The 17,265-nt window shown below is 41.5% G+C and overlaps 1 protein-coding gene across 1 annotated transcript; it reads left to right on the top strand.

The window, feature by feature from the left end:
• Window positions 1-1,739: 1,739 nt before the first annotated feature.
• b3gntl1 (UDP-GlcNAc:betaGal beta-1,3-N-acetylglucosaminyltransferase-like 1) lies at window positions 1,740-15,514 on the top strand. The gene is made up of 12 exons (XM_069666188.1): window positions 1,740-1,851; window positions 2,197-2,313; window positions 2,403-2,502; window positions 2,930-2,994; window positions 3,841-3,906; window positions 4,439-4,534; window positions 9,716-9,811; window positions 10,758-10,882; window positions 13,222-13,357; window positions 13,476-13,544; window positions 13,674-13,748; window positions 14,611-15,514. Exons 1-12 carry the CDS (start codon window positions 1,762-1,764, stop codon window positions 14,689-14,691), a joined length of 1,116 nt encoding a protein of 371 aa, XP_069522289.1. The 5' UTR covers window positions 1,740-1,761; the 3' UTR covers window positions 14,692-15,514.
• Window positions 15,515-17,265: the final 1,751 nt, after the last annotated feature.

The following is a 17,265-nucleotide window of genomic DNA, read 5'->3' as shown; positions in this document are numbered from 1 at the left end:
GACAGAGTTAATGTGTTTCTAAATTGGAAAACACAGAGGTTAAGCAGCTATCGTTCTTTCATGCAGGCTTTTGTGTTTTATTGCCCAATCAGGACACTCACAAAAAGGACAAATGAGGATGGATTAATATGATGATAAAAGGGTAAAAGGTCAAGCTGTACTGTGGAAATATTGTCGGTCTAATGGGGAACAGAGTTTGGATTTCTGTCTCAGTTTATCCCTGCTTCAGCTCTGCGCTATTGTCTTTATTAATTTTATTTTGACAGTTTGTTTACTTTAATACTTTATCCCTAAGGATGATTGAAACTGTAACCGATACAGTATAAACTGTACTTTTAGACATACTACACTGAAACAACTACCTGTGTGCCTATTGAAAACAGACCCACACACACACAGAAAATGAAAACTATGTTCAAAAACAATATTTCAGCCCATCCTGTTTTTCTGTCCACTCACCAGGACCAACCTCCCATTCTGCCGCTGCCAACATTAACACACAAAAAACACCCTGATCTGGTTTAATGACACCTCAGGAGAGCGACACGGAGCTGCACTGTTACATGTCATCAAAATGAGCCTGATCGTGGAAAACAACAAAAGAGAGACAAAGAACACTCTAATACAACAAATATTAATATTACAAAATCCCTTATGAGGTAAATGTTAGTTGATTACTCAGTATTTACTTTAGTGAAATGAGTGCCATTAGCAGATAAGTTGACTCTCCACTGTAGTTCTCTAAACAAGCCGAAGATGAGCTGCAGTTGTCCTGATGGGAAAACTTGTTCTATAACCCAAAGACAAAACAGTTATTTTCTGTCATTTGTTGTTTTATTCATTTCTTCAGTGTTAAATGTTTCTATATTCTACTTAATACATTTCATGCTGATGCATTTTATGTTGTAAAAGGGCAAATTTTTTATTTTTTTTATTTATTTAGTTCAATGATCAATTAATTCAAATAATATGAACAATAAAGTTCACGTTTTATTCCTCACATTTAGAATAACAGTTGCGGTAAACAACCACCTGCAGGTGACAAAAATACCGTAATTCGGTTAGATAACTAAACAGTCTCCGTGAAAACTCCACTCACTAAGGCCGTAAGATGTGGCTGAAAGCCCTTGAAAAATTCCAAGAAGGAAATCTTGTGCTTAGACTACCAAAATACAAATCATATGATAGTATGTAATGGCCACATAAGGTGCCAAGAACAAGAAGTAAGAGAGAAAAGTTAGAAAAAGTCTCTAGTAAAAGCCATAACAGCGTATTTCTCTGCAGCTCTTTCTAAAGAACTAAATTTTACGCACTGTGGAACACGTCACTCGTCCAGATGATTGACGTGAGCTACAGCCAATCACGTGTCTGTCCGTGTTTTGCACGAGCCAATGAGCGTCTGGAATTTTTTGTTTGCGGAAGTAGAGAAGCTATCATGCTCGCTGCATGTACGGACAAGGCGTTTTGCTAAAAATGTTACTTTTACCGTCACTGAAATGCTCAGAGCATATAACAGTAGATATCCTATGTTGACTTGAATCTATTTTATCAAGGCAATAGTTACAAAATTAGTGTTTACTGACGTTTTTATTCACGTGTTGCCCGCGTGGGACACTCCTCGTCACTTGTATTTCTAAATATGCATTTGCCTTAGCTTCTTTGTTTTTCAACCAGTTGTTCAAATTCATATTTCATTGTCTAAAACGTCGGCTAACGGTCACATGGAAGAGTAGCAGACCCTCCGGGCAGACGGACGGGGACATGAACCCCCCGAAGCGGCTCCGCACCGCAGAGAATGAAGCGGAAACACCGACGGGAGGGCGGGAAGAGGAGAGGAGTGCAGTAGATGTGGTGGGTGATAGACTGACAGTCTCCCATAGGCAGCTGAAGCTGATGTACTCATCTGAAAAAGAAAATACATAAAGCTGATAAAGGCAGTTACGGGTCCGGTCTGGACAACTCCCATTCTGGCTTCATTAAGTGTGAACTTAACGATTTGCATTCCAATACAAACAATTTGTCCCACAAAAAAACTTATTAAAGAAGTGTCATTATAGCAGTTTTACTCATTTTTCAAATGGACTCCCTGAACTGATGCTAATACTGTATACAGTATATTTCTTAAAAGGGTTTGCATGGCTGTACATGCATTCATATGATGCATTCACTGTAAGTCTCTGTGTTTTGTGTCATCAGAGTATTGTTATGCCGATGTACAACGCATCCAGTTGGTTGGATGAGTGTCTGCAGGCCATATCACACCAAGACTTCACTGGAACCATGGAGCTCTCTGTCTTTGACGATGCAAGCACTGTAAGTTTATTTGTTTGTATATTTAGATACATATGAAAGTGGGATTTTTCTAAGTTGAAGTTCAAATCTGCGCTCTGCTTGTTCTTTAGGATGACTCCAGGAAAGTGGTGGATTGTTGGAGGGACAGGCTGGAGGCGAGGGGCATCTTAGTAGTGATCTCAGGTCACAACTCTGCTAAACCCAGAGGAGGTCAGTGGACTTCATCAGCCCTCTAGTGTCATTAAAATAAAAAATAAGCTGTATATTTAGTTATTTATTTATATGTGAAGCCAGACAGGCTGAATTAGGAAATAGACAAACCAAAGGAACTGAGCAGACAGTTATTTTATAAAAAAAAAAAAAAGCTCAATAAGATTTTTCAAAAAGTTGCTTCAAGTTTGAGCATCAAAGGTCATTCTACTTAGATAAATCAAAATCCATTGTTGCATTGTTTTGGTTGCTATTTTAACAGTGACTGTATTTTTTTTTTCAATGTCGTCACATTTTCAATGGTTGTTGGTTGTATGATGTTAACACGTGGGCAAATGGAAATAATCAGCGGTAAGGGGATTTACAAATGTAAGACCACACACACAAAACACACGTACATAAACATACACTGTTCTTTGTCTTTCAGTGGGATATGCAAAGAATCAGGCTGTGTCTCAGAGTGGTGGACAGTACTTGTGCTTTCAGGATGCGGTAAGTATGTGTGTGTGTGTGTGTTTTGTGTGTGTGTTTAACTTTTTTGTCCACATATTTTTCATAACACAAACAGTAGTGAGTCAAACTAATTAAACGATAATGTTTAGTCCAAATAAACAGAAAGTGACACTCTCACACACAGACCCCAGCAGCTCAGAGACTGTTTGAAGGACCTGTCAGAACACATGACTAATGAGCTCAGAGCAGTGTGTGATATACAATATGTGTGTGTTTTATGTGTGTATGTTCCGCCTTTAAAACAGTGTGTGTGTTGTTCTTCTGATGCTTAATCATCAATACTACAAATCAATGCCCCCAACATCTAAATCTGTGATCTCTGTTCATTTTTTATTTGTTTTTTTCTGCTTATGTTACTGTGAAAGACTCGTTTCTGCTAATAGAGAATGAAACGACTGATAATGAGATTTTTTTTCTCAGAAAACACTCGACTTCCTCTTTGGCTTTTTTTTCTCTCCTACTTCTCAAAACTGTTCATTTCCTCTAAAACCGAAATGAACACTTTTAGTTGTAGCTCTCTATTTTGTGTGATATGTTTGTGGAAGAAAGAACACTGATGCTTTGACAAAGTCCAAGAAGATAATATTTTTAAAGAGCCAAATCTTACACACAGCAAATTGAAAGTCATAAATAGACAGCAAAAATGTATTCAGACAGACAGACAGTGGACATTGAACAAGTAAAATAAGGACAAAATAAACTGAACACAAATGCTTTATATTTTGGTCTCAAAGGAACCTGTTTATTTGTTGTAACATGATAATGAATACTGTACTATAAGTAACATGTCATGTCTGTTTAAATCCGCTATTTGTTGATCTCCAGGATGACGTTATGTTGCCCCAAAGAGTCCGTCTGCAGTATGAGGCCTCTGTCCTCCACCCAAACTCTGTAAGTCCCCCCTCAAATATTCACTTAGTCACATCCTTCTCTCTCTGTTACCCTCTAAAGCCACCACTTCTCCCTTCTTCTGCCCTCCCTTCTCTCCCTCCTCTTCCCCCTGTGACCATCTGACCAATCCCTCCCTTCAGATCAGAAATATTCATGTTGTTTGTGTGAGTGAGGGTGTGTATTTCTACATGTGTCTGCTTCAGTGCACTTGGCATGCAGAACAGTGTGAGTATCCGGTGTTGATGCTTTCTGCTGCCTGCCAGGTCAGAGGTTAAAGGTCGTGTGTGTGAAGGAAGTGAGGGAGACAGCATGGAGACAGCAGGCTTGCTGCCGTGCACAAACAAGCTGCCTCTGAGTGTTATAGCTGGATCAAAAATGTGGTCCTGTATAACCTCTCCTCCCCTCTGAAGGCCATCAAAACCATGTGGTAGCAATCTTTGAAGTCAATACCAACCTAGGAATACACAAAACTTAATAGTGACTGCTATGGCAACATGCTCATTTGACATGTGTGTCTGTGTTTTCCTGACAGCTGATTGGCTGTAAAGTTCGGAGGGTTCCAGAGGGATCCACTGAGCGCTACACTCGCTGGATCAACACAATCACACAGGAGCAGCTCATCACACAGGTATTTAGTTTATCCACAGCTCGATACAGCATCAGTGTGTTTGTGTGTGAGAGGTCATGTACCAGGCAGCAGCCTGGTCAGACAGAAACAGGATACGTACCTGCCGTCTGCAGTTTCCACGGAAATGTGGCCGCGGACTGCGTGGAGGACGTGGCATCAGTCCTGACCTCTCTGTTCATGTCCGTCCCTCCACAGGAAGCAGGTCACAGTGCCAGCTGTGTGCTGAGCGTGCTCGGTAGGGGAAACTGTTGGCAGCGGAAAGTTCATTTAACAGACAGAAAAGTACTTTGAGGTTACTGTGCAGATGATGAAGATAATTTAACGTACAGTGCTCATTATACTGAACTACTGTTTACACACTAAAGACTAAAGCCAGAGTATTTTGAACAAATCCATTACCAGAACATACAAGTTAGCCTTTAGCGTCTTCGATCCAAGAGATTAGATTTCATAAGAAATAAGAGAAAAAAGGTGGAGCACGACTTTCCTGTGCAAATGCAACAGAGCAAAATGATGGAGGGCCAGGAGGAAAGAGTTCGGGGTCACTATGACTCAATGTTCCACAATAGTCACAGCACACATCTTGACTTGTCACAGTAGGATCAAAGGTCATACTGATAACATAAATCATGGCTGTGCTCTTTTCACGTGTCCCTGTAGGTCAGCATGACAGTACCAGGACTGAATGAATCTGACAAATCAAAATCAACCATCAATTATTCTGTTATTTATGCAGGTGTCTACAGAGACAAAAATGCCTAAATGTTTTGGCTGTATGCTCCCAGAAATTATCTTCAGAGATGCTGCACACACAGAAAAGATGATGAGGTGTAGAAGAGGGTTACGTATGACAATGTGTTTCCTTTTTTGGCTGTTTGATGACCCTAATTGGGCCCACTGGCCAATAATTGGCTGATCCATGTCTGGCTGCAGGGTTGGAACTATATAACTTGTTGAGTGTTTGGTATGACAGGCCAAATACTTACAAGTCAAAGAATGGCAGACCAACCCAAATGACATCTACAGTACACCGATCAGCCTTAACATTATGACGACCTCCTTAATATTGTGTAGGTCCCTTTTTTACACCAAAACAGCCCTGACCCATCAAGGCATGGACATCACTAGACCTCTGAAGGTGATCTGAGGTATCTGGCACCAAAACGTTAGCAGCAGATCCTTAAAGTCCTGTAAGTTGCGAGGTGGGGCCTCTATGGATCAGACTTGTTTGTCCAGCACATCCCACAGACGCTCGATTGAATTGAGATCTGGGGAATTTGAAGTCACCACCTTAAACGCGTTGTTGTGTTTCTCAAACCATTCCTGAACCATCTCTGCAGCGTGGCAGGGCGCATTATCCTGCTGAAAGAGGCCACTGCCATTAGGGAATACCGTTTCCATGAAGGGGTGTACTTGGTCTGCAACATGTTTAGGTAGGTGGTACGTGTCAAAGTAACATCCACATGAATGGCAGGACCCAAGGTTTCCCAGCAGAACATTGCCCAAAGCATCACACTGCGTCCTCCGGCTTGCCTTCTTTTCATAGTGCATCATGGTGCCAGGTAAGCTTCGCACACGCACCTGGCCAGCCACATAATGTAAAAGAAAACACGATTCATCAGACCAGGACGCCTTCTTCCATCGCTCTTTGGTCTAGTTCTGATGCTCATGTGCCCATTGCAGGTCCTTTCGGGGATGGACAGGAGTCAGCATGGGCACCCTGACCAGTCTGTGGCTTTGCAGCCCCATGCACAGCAAACTACAATGCACTGTGTGTTCTGACACTTTTCTATCAGAACCAGCTTTAATTTTTTCAGCAAGCTGTCAATGAGCCTTGGCCAACCATGACCCTGTCACTGGTTCACAGGTTTTCCTTCCTCGGACCACTTTTGGTAGGTACTGACCACTGCAGAGCGGGAACACCCCACCAAAGCTGCAGTGTTGGAGATGCTCTGACCCAGTCGTCTAGCCATCACAATTTGACCCTTGTCAAAGTCGCTCACATCGTCACACTTGCCCATTTTTCCTGCTTCTAACACATCAACATTGATGACAAAATGTTCACTTGCTGCCAGTGTAAAGAGATAATCAATATTATTGACTTTACCTGTCAGTAGTCATAATGTTATGACTGATGGTGTACCATCCCAGTAATAGCCTGACTGAGCAGAAGTTGGAAGCTCTAATTTGATTGTCATTCGTGAATAATGAGGTTTCATAAGTTAACTTTGTTGTTGGTAAACGGTCTCTGATATCTGACGGATCACTTATATAAAGTTCATTTTGCAAGTTGTAAGAGATAACAAGTTGTGACCTTATTATCCTCTTATCAGACCATCTCAAATGACAAAATAAATAGGGGTCATGAATTTCGAATATTCGACTTGTCATTAATTTATAAAAATTCAAAAAAGTTCAAGTAACTATTGTCTCATCTTAAAAATACCCAGAGGGTGGCTGTAGCGCATCTGAAAGCTGTTTGCTAACAGCCATTAAATATGCAGAGACTTCTGCAGCCGTCAAAGAGTTCTGAGAGGAACTCCTTCAAAAAATACACGAAAATTAGCTCAAGTGCAAACTTTGCCTGGTAAAACTAAAACTAGCATGTCATTTGAGAGTGAAATAAAACCAACAGAGTTGTGAAAAAGTAAATCGGTGTCACTTTCTCCTTATGTCTGCGTGTGTTTGCGTGCACGGGAGGGGGGTCTACCAATAATGGTCAAATAGCTCCAGTACTCACGTAATAATTAACATGATAATCAGTAATAATTATTCTGAAGTATCCGGATGCATTTGGTTAAAGTGAGTGTAAATCTTTGCATTCCACATTAACAGCTCATATGTCGACTCTCTCTGTATGAAACATTCACATTAATCACTGAATGATAACAGAGCCAGGCTGCATTTCTATTTATGTAGAGATGGAGGTCTACTGTTGCTGTCTGAACAAAACACACTATCACCAAGGATACAAGACAACCTGGACCCAGTCTCCCCTTAACACACACACACACACACACACACACACACACACACACACACGGTCTGCATAACTCCTTAGCAGACATTCCAGGATATTCATGTGATATTAAGTTTCATGGAGCATGAGCATGAGATCATACATTGATTCTGCAGGCTTACAAGCAGCTCATTTTCCTTCTTCTCTTTCTTCACTTTATCTCACTTCACTTTCAGTTTCAGGGTAAAGAAACAGTATCTAACTGAGTTAAACCAGAGATTTACTCAGGCTGGTGCCCGTTTAACTCGATCCAGAGCTGCACCCTGTGCGTTGGTCTGTAGAACATTAGATATGGTTATCCTAAACTTCTCACATCCACGCCGACTCCCTCTCTGTCCCCCTGGGTTCCCAGAACTCATTTTTATTCCTCTTATTCATGCTATTGGCCACAGCTTACATCTGCAAAATGTTGCAATATCACAACAGAAAGCAGAGGAGTTGTACGTAGGTGGACACACACACACACACACACACACACACACACACACACACAGCACTTTCACACGTACACAAACTCACTAGATTATGTCCAGCTGTTCGCCTGGCTGAATCCAGATGTTGTTCACAGTTTTCATCTGCGATTGATTTAAGTTATACACTAGTATTTCAGTTCACACACACACACACACACACACACAGAATGTGAAGCACAGTGACGTAGTTGGACAAAGAAGCAGATCAACCTGGAATGACCCTCTGATTCAACATTACTGCACAAAACACACACAAAGGAGAGGAGGGACAATAAGGGTGGAGGTCTGAAGAGAGAGGAGTGCATGAGTCAAGGGTTAAAAGAGAGACAGAACTAAAGAGGCCATAAAATGGACCTGTGTGTGTTAAAGACGTTGTGGTTAGAAAGAGACAAAGAGGCCAAAACAAGCTCATTAGTCAAAGATCAAGTGTGTGTCCTTCCCCTGCACACTTGAGGAAGCGCACACTCCTGCAGCGCAGCAGACGTGGCTGCACTCTAACCTGTTTTGTTTGCAGGATTAGATGTTCACTTCTGCAGACTCCGTCTCCGTCCTGAAAGCCAAGTGGGAAATTTCCCTGAGCCATCTGCCAAATCCTGCACAGGTTTTAGCTGATGTGGGTGTTATGACCTCAAACCTCAAAGAGAAGTTGAATTTGTGTCTTGAAGTGGAGCTAAAATATGAAGAAATAAAGATGTGTTGACAGATAAAACGCAGGGTATAAATCTAATTACATATCATGGTAATATTAAACATTTATATTAAAATAACAAAACTCATACTCTTTCTTACTCACAGAGTAATTATATGTTTTCAGTTGTACTGGTCATGCTGTATTTTAGATCAGAGACTCTGTTATAGAGTATTAAAGCTACTCTGGAGGATTTGGTGACCCACTATAAATTTGTATGTTTCAATTAAAGGTATAATAAGTCGGATGTTCCTAGAAAAATAAAATATAGACTTTTACAAATATAATATAATATAAATCATCACTTATGGGCCTCTGTACATATGTGTTAGTGTGTGTGCAGACCCTTGTGAGACACTTCCCTCTGCATCTATTCTGTTGTTATGCTTTGCACAGGACGTTTTCAGGAGGGGCACTGTTGTGGTTCCCTGAGCCAATCACAGCGTAGAGGTGAGTGTGGGAGTGGTTCAAATTAGCAACTGGGACCCATTCAGACAGGCGAAAATGTTGGCCTTCTTTCTGTTGGACAGGTAGGTGCCTCGAACCGGGTAGGACAAGCTAAACAGCGGTTAGCATGCTAGCGCAAAGGTAACCACGATGCTGTCGGTGTTAGCTCGCACGAGAGAGTGAGAGTGAGCTTCTGGTGAGGAGGGGTCCAGTTTGAATGTGTTGTTGACAAAATGCAAGGAAAGAACGTCTTATTATACCTTTAAGGTGTGATGTTTAATCGTTCTGGTGGTTCCTCGACCCAACACACTCACTTTGTTTGAAATAGAGCAAGACATGAAAATAGCCACTTAACCTGAGTTCCCTAAGTAAGTATCTCCATGTGGTGCCCAAGAATTTCATCATTGATTTTTCAGGAAGAGCAGAATTTACACAGAGACCAGTACGGACTCCCTCAACAAGCCCCAGTATTATAGGGCCGATGTGTTTATAGGGATTTGGATTGTTGTATTTAAATGTCTGTGTTTATAGTCTGAACTGTTCTTGCGTCTCAGGTGTACACGTCTCATGGGCCCACAGTCATCATGCCCACATGGTTCTGCTCAAAGGACTGGTTCCTGAAGGTTGGACCGTTTGACGAAGGAGGCAAGGTGAGAGTTCACATGCAAAACTTTGTCACAAAGCCTTCGTGTGCTGTGTTTGTTTGTTTCTTAAGGAGTCCTTGTCTTGTTTTTACATAGAGTAAAATAATAGAGTCCAATCATCAATCCTTGATTTAGCCTCGTTGTTCTCTCCATGTTGATTTTGAACATCTGAAATGGTAGCCCGGTTCATGACCTCTGATTCATTGCATTAGATTTATACATCATTTGAAATAGTTCTGCTGTTGTATCCACCAACAGCTTTTCCTCTCCATTAGCGAAACAATTGACCATTTACAGCTTATTAACCATGTCTGAGAATAGGGGCCTCATCTCCCTACGTAGATTGCGATTGTAGATGAGGCACCAAATGGTTGTGAGTTTGAGTCCAACCTGCAACCGATGTGTCGAGGACAAAACTAAGAGGTACAATCTCACCTCCAGTTCTTGCTGAAGTTACAGAATGAATCAAAGAAGAATGAACCAAATGAAAGCAGCAGAACCAAAGGCATTGTCTTTAATTCATTCTTCTTAGTGCTAGTAGCTACTAATGTAGCCTCCAGTTGCTAGCCTCGAGCAGACATGAGGAGGGGGGCTACAGCGGTCGCTTCTTCGTCACTCCACACCCCACATTTTTTTCATTTTCAGACTTCATTCAGTTAATTCACTTCATTTGTTTTCAGCATTAAACAATGCTGACTCAGGTGAAGTCACATGGGGCAGTTTGTCAGACTGCAAAGTTTTATACACTATACATGTGCAGTAGTACAAATGTTAATTTCTCCTTGCAAACCCAACCAAAGCTTCTATAGCAGCTGAAACTAGCACCGTGAGACCAGAACATCACATTCTACTGGTCTGGACTGGTTAAATCATAGCAAAATACCCCCCTCCAATAACACGGAACATTGAACATCTGCAACCATTATTTCACACTCTACTTCCTCCTCTGCAGGGAGTCCCTGAGGACTTACTCTTCTTCTACCAGAGTATTCGTCAAGGAGGGGGCGTGGCCAGAGTGGACGAGTGCCTGCTGGTGTACCGTTACCACGAGAAGGCCACAACACACTCTGTTACAGAGTCAGTCTCACCATACACCCCTTCCCCTGCTCAGCTACACACACAGACACACAATCACACACACACACACACATACTTGGACACAGTGTTGATCCTCCACCTACTCACAGCTGCCCACCGGCATCCCAGATTTTCTCAGGGCTCGATACTCTCGCACACACACACACACACACACACACACACACACACAGGCATGTATTCGTAGTATTGAGACTTTTGGAATGCATTTTGGAATTCCCAATACTTTCCCAGCATATGAATCAGGAATGTGTGTGTGTGTGTGTGTGTGTGTGTGTGTGTGTGTGTGTGTGTGTGTGTGTGTGTGTGTGCGCCTCCTGCTGTGGCCTGTTATTCAGCAAGGTCATGAAGTGTCTGCAGGTGTGTGTGCCTTAAAAGTCTAAAACACACCAAAGGAGAAGGTCTTTCCTGCCCTCCCTCCCCCCTACACCTCCCTCCCTTTCATCCCCTCTTTCCTGTTATCCCTCCTTCCTTTCCTCCTTCCTTCCTTCCTCCCCTACGTATATCCACATCTCGTATATCTGCACGTGTTGACGCACTCCTTCACCCATCATCCTCCTCTCTGTCTTCATCTATCATCCGTCTATTTTTGGACGCCTATTTTAAGCTCTCCTTGCCTACTTTCCATTCTCCCCCACTTCTTGTCACCCCTTCACATGCACCGGTCACCTAGTTCCTCTCTTCCTCATCTTCTTGCTGCCTCTCACACCAACACGCATGAAGTTGTGTCAGTGCGGTGAGAGGTGTGTTTTTATACAAGTAAAGATGGTGGCAAAAAATGACTGAGATGAAGGAAAACTGTTTACAATGGGAATTAATCCACTCGCTTTGTTTGAGAATGTACACCAGAGTGTGTGAAAGTGTGTTTGCCTTCAGATCTGCGGAGTATTAGGAGGATGAAGGCCTCAGCATGTGTATACAGATAAGGTTTACAGTAAATCTCTGCCATGTATCTTCCATGTCTTAGAATCAAAGCCTGAATGGAGACTGTGCAGAGACCACCCGCACTCCACCGTGGTGGTGGGTTTGAGTTTGTTTGTCATGTGAGGCCCAGTGTTAGAGCCAGTGAGACGCTCACATCAAAAGGGGAGAGTGGAGAACCCCCTGCGAACGTGTCATTATACCAACCCTAGACCTGTGTGTGTGTGTGTGCGCGTGTATGTGTGTGAGGAAGAGAAATGTGGTAGGAAGGGGTTAAGAGCATGGGTGGAGCGTGAAGACGTATATCTGAATGTAAGGTTGTGTGTGTGTGTGTGTGTGTTTCTGCGAGGCCTGTGCACAGCTGTGTGTATCAGTCAAGGTGCAGGCATCTGGAAAACAATACATTTTGGTGGTTTCTGTCTTATTTTCTGTAATTTTTTTATCTTTTATTTACCTCAGTTGTGATAACATTGTACATAATGAGTAAAATATACAGGCAGTGAGTGAGTAAGTGTGCTGAAATATAGGTAAACATACATTTCTTTGTAAACTCAGTTAAACCACAAAAGTTGAAATGTATGCTTTTTTTTTTAGGCCTTTTATTTTAGTTACGTCTTCTCTCTCCGTTCCTCCTCTACTCTGCTAATCCGGAACAGACCGGCTGCAGGAGCCGTATTTGTCAACAGAGCTGTCAATCATCCTTTTTACAGCATCAAATAACTCATTAAAACTAAACTTGTCAGAAAAATTAACACTTGAAAGTAAATCAGCATGTTAAGAACTAAATATAATGACAGAAAACATGTTTGAGAAACATTTATTTGACGTGTATTTTGATTTTATAGTTTGACTCATGTCCCATCTGTTAACATGGAGGAGGCGGGCTTAATGACCTATACTGCAGTAAGTCAGCAGGGGGCGCTAGAGATGTTTTATACCGTCTGTGGTCAGAACATCTCACTGTGCATGTTTCTTGCCTCATCATTAAGCCAGTACCATGTTCCCATATTTAAGCAGATTAACTTGGCAAGAACTGTTTTGTATTTTTCTTAGTGAAATGTGGCCAAAACTTTGAAAATGAAAACCACAAATGTTATAAACTGCACTTAGTCTTTTAATCAGTAGTTTTTGCATTTGGGAAAATTGGCTTCTTTCTTGCCAAGAGTTACATGAATACTGCTCGATTATCCGTACACAGCAGACCAGCCAGCAGAGACTTCAGGAAGACACTAAAATAGAAATAGTCCAACACATAACACCAGAAAAAATCACAACTTGAGTGTTTTAAGTTAGAATATTTTGGATCTAAACAAACAAGATATAATGTGTGCATTAGTGATCTTTATAGAGGCTTAAGTTCGCATTCATCCCTTGATCATCTCCCTCATCTCCGTTTTCAGGGAAACTATTTGGAAGCTGCGAGTGGACTTCCTGCAGGAGAGAGTCCTCAGCCAATGGGAGAGCTTTACCATATGGAACGCTGGAAAACAGGGCCGGAAGCTGTACCGATGCCTCAGCCTGACCAATCAGAAGAAGGTGGGTTTCCTCAAGCTCTGTAGTCAAATGAAAGGAACTTCCCAATTAAAAAAAATAAAATGTTACTCTTATTAGTGTGTGCCAGCTTTCATTGCTTTCATTTTGAATCATTTATCAGGTGAAGGCTTTTTGTGATGTCGATGAGAACAAGATCCAGAAAGGATTTTACACATACGAGGAATCCAAGGTGAGATCAACCACGCTGGATATTAACTTCAATTATTGTTTTAAATGTAAGCAGTGACGAGGATTTTAGCTTCAAAGCTATGACTCAAATAAATCACCAATTTACTATTTTATTTTTTTATCCCTCCAGCAAAGACCAAAGCCAAAAATCCCAGTCGTTCACTACAGAGACGCCTCCGCCCCGTTCATTATCTGTGTTAAACTGGTGAGCAAAACGTGTGTTTCTGTGTTGTATGTTTGCTGTTTCTGACCGCCTGTCCCTCAGGTCTGTAATCTAAGCTAACAACATAATGAGCAAGGGCGTGTGCCCGGCACAGGACATAGCACACACACACACACACACACACACACATACACAGATGGCCGTCAGGAAATGGGTCGAGACAGCAGCCTGATCTTTGATCACATGATGCTTGTGCAAACAACATGTTTTTTGCAACTTTTCTTTTTTTTTTTTACATTTTGTGCCTCAAACTCCTAAAGCTAAAGCTGTTACAGATAGATAATTCTATTTTTTTATTATCATAAACATTAACAGACATATATAAAAAGCTATTCTGGCAGCCAAATCACTAACTGCCTATTCACCACCTAGCCAGACTCAAACATCAAATTAAGAGTGACCCCACCTATGGGGGCTACTAATTACTCAATTATGGGAATTGGGAGAAGTAATCACAGTCAGAGGAAAGGCAGACCTGGACTCTCCCTCTCCCTCTCCCTCTCCCTCTCCCTCTCTCTCTCTCTCTCTCTCTATGCCTCACACACTAACACATACAAACACCTGGACTCAATCACACATGGTTTTTTTATATCCAGATGTCAAATAACTATTACAAAAAATATACAAATCATTGGAACTCTGTACATTTTCCATGATTAAACCTCGAGTACTGAATGTCTTTATCCTCTCTATAACCTCTGACTTCAGTTCAGTTTAACAAGAAGGAGCTTCATTAAAAAGACACAGCAATGGAAGAGTTTAAGGATAAATATCTACTTCTTTAATGCTTTCTCTGTGGAAATTCTGACCCACGTGTATTCTGTTATTTATGTTTCATCTGTAGGACATGACAGGAGGTGTTCTGGAGGAAAACCTCAACTCTTTGCAGCTGAAGGAAGGAAAAGATTACGACCATTTCAACTGACTGCATGGAGCAACGAGGGGGCCAGAGCAGGCTGGCAGATCCATTAGGTTAAGACAAATGCAGAGGATTTCTGGATTACTTCCATGCATATACACAAACTGACAGATAGGCAGATGATAAGAGAAAAACAATGAACTGAATGCTGAGTCAGAGTCGATGATAATACCAAGACAGGGGGAAGAGAAGGATGTAATGGGAGCTTCAGAGACGTTAGTAACCAGATTTTGTTGCCTTTTAGATGGAGCCAGGATAGAACCAGGAAGTCTTTGTGCTAAGCTAAGCTAAATGTCTCCTGGCTTTAGCTTCATATTGACCTGACATATGAGATTAATAACGATCTTTTCGTCTATTTATAGGCAAGACTCAAATAGTCAAACTGTTCCTTTTAAAAGCTTGAGCATGGGGATAACATAATTAGCCATAAACTGACCTGGAATTGAGGAGATGACAAGAAAGAAAAGGGGGATTAAAGATTGCCAATGTTGACCGTTGGAGGAATAAAATGTTTTTGTAGTTTCCAACCTGTATACTAGAACTTGTTTTGATTATGTGAAGTTGGACTCAGCGCCCCACGACAGACGGTTCAGCTAACAAAGTGTGGGATGTTTTATCAGCGGAATCATCGCACTGATTTGTAACAGTCCTCTGTGATGCAAGCACGCACAATCAGACACACACACACACACACACACACACACACACACATCTGCTACAAACATGGATACTGCACGTATTTGTTTTTCATTCCCTGGGTCTCTTATGAAATCTTAAGAACAATAACCTCTTTAAGAGAGCACAGTTCTGATACATAAACACGCCCATGAAGTTTATTTTACCTCACAGAGTGTGGGTTTTTTCTAGCCAAAGGTAAACAGACCTTTCTCCACAGACTCTCCCCCGATGTTTCCTGGGTCGGCGACGTGGTCTGTCTTACTGTAATTCTGGCCGCAGCAATTTGTAGGCAGGCAGCAGTGACAGCAAAACTAGAGGGGGGTCTTTAACTCTGCTGTAGGTTTAAATGTACTGCCTTTGTTTGATATAGAAAACAAACAAAACAACATATAGTGGCACAGTGGAGTGAAGGCACAGATTCACTGTATAGTAAGAGTAATAGTAAAAGTCAGGCTGTTTGATAAATAAGAGGAGTGTTTGTGTCTGATTCAGCCTGAGGTTTGAAGTGAACACTCAGGGCCTCTGCCACCCACAGTCCAGTGCTGTAGAGGCTGGGAAAAATATCACTTCCACTTAGCACTCAGTCTCAACCTGGACCCCCGTCCCTCTCTGGGTTTCTACACACTCACGCTTAAACAAGAAGGTGTCCCTCAGAGACGAGATTCTTTCCAGTAGGGCAGCTACTCATTTGATTTATATTGTTTAATTGTTTTGTCCATAAAAAGCAAGACGAGGAAAATGCCCATCACATTTCACTAAACCCAAGTGCCGTTTTAAAAAAGCGTGTTTTTTCTTACTAGCTTTATAAAACCAAAGCTATCCAGTAAGCTGTCACATGAGAAAACAAAATCAGCAAATCTTGCATGTTTAAAAACTTGACCCGAGGACCAAGTTGGATTTTAACATTTTTTTCTTCTTAAAATTACGAACAAGACCAGCTCCAGTCATGTTGTAATTACATTGTAAAAATCCTCCCGAGGCATCTCCTCCTTCTCCCTCATTAAAAATGCATGAATCTGCATAGGCCCCGCCCACTATGTACCAGCTTCTCCTTTTGCAAAATTACAGCTAAAACAAAACACGTCTTTGCATTCTTTTAGTGGGAACATGTTGAAAATTAGCAAGCTTGAAATGTAGTAATTAGTAGCAGTAACGTTAACGTTAGTAGTCAGTTGTGAGTTTGCAAAAATTACGATGACAGTTACAGCTGGCTCTCGCATCGCCAAAGTGGTTGCCATAGGTTACACATAAGGATATGAATAGCGTCACCCCGTCTTTTAACGGGATTGCTTAGGTTTTGAAAGCAGACAGGCCCAGCCATGGAGATGATGCTTATGTTGTCCCTGATATGTCTGGTAGCACATGAAAAACACCACATGGAGATGTTTACAAGCTTGAACACTGGATTTTTTACTGGAGGGGGTCTTTAAATAATAATTACAGATGGACTAACCAATAACTATTTGGCTCAACGAAGCAGGATCCATTTTTGGACTCACAATTATATTGATCTGTGACTTTTTCTCCCCCTTTTTCTACATTAGCAGGCTAGCAATAGCATCAGCTTAATATGTCAATGTCTCTCTGTCGGGTAGGTCCAGCACTTGGAGCCAGACTAGATTATCTTGATGATTGTATCAGTCGCCTTTTTTAGTTGATATAGACATTCATGGTCCCAAAGGATGAATACAAATGATCCTGGTGATACTGCAGCAGCAGGTTAACCATTACCCACTGAAATATATCAACATCCACTGAAATAACTAACACATCATTTAGTACAGACATTAAAGTTTCCCAGTGGATACATTTTTTTTTCAGATTTCTTAATTTAAGTGCAATTATTTTGTCAAATTTTAGTTCTTCCAACCTTTGTTTATGACCCCATTACCTGCCAAACTA

The sequence above is a fragment of the Semicossyphus pulcher genome, unplaced genomic scaffold (assembly GCF_022749685.1).
Source record: "Semicossyphus pulcher isolate SPU_LCO1_2020_fin unplaced genomic scaffold, fSemPul1.0.p SCAF_17, whole genome shotgun sequence".
In the NCBI taxonomy this organism is placed as follows: domain Eukaryota; kingdom Metazoa; phylum Chordata; class Actinopteri; order Labriformes; family Labridae; genus Semicossyphus; species Semicossyphus pulcher.
The sequence above is the reverse complement of the archived record's forward strand: the minus strand, read 5'-3'. Positions and strand labels throughout refer to the sequence as shown.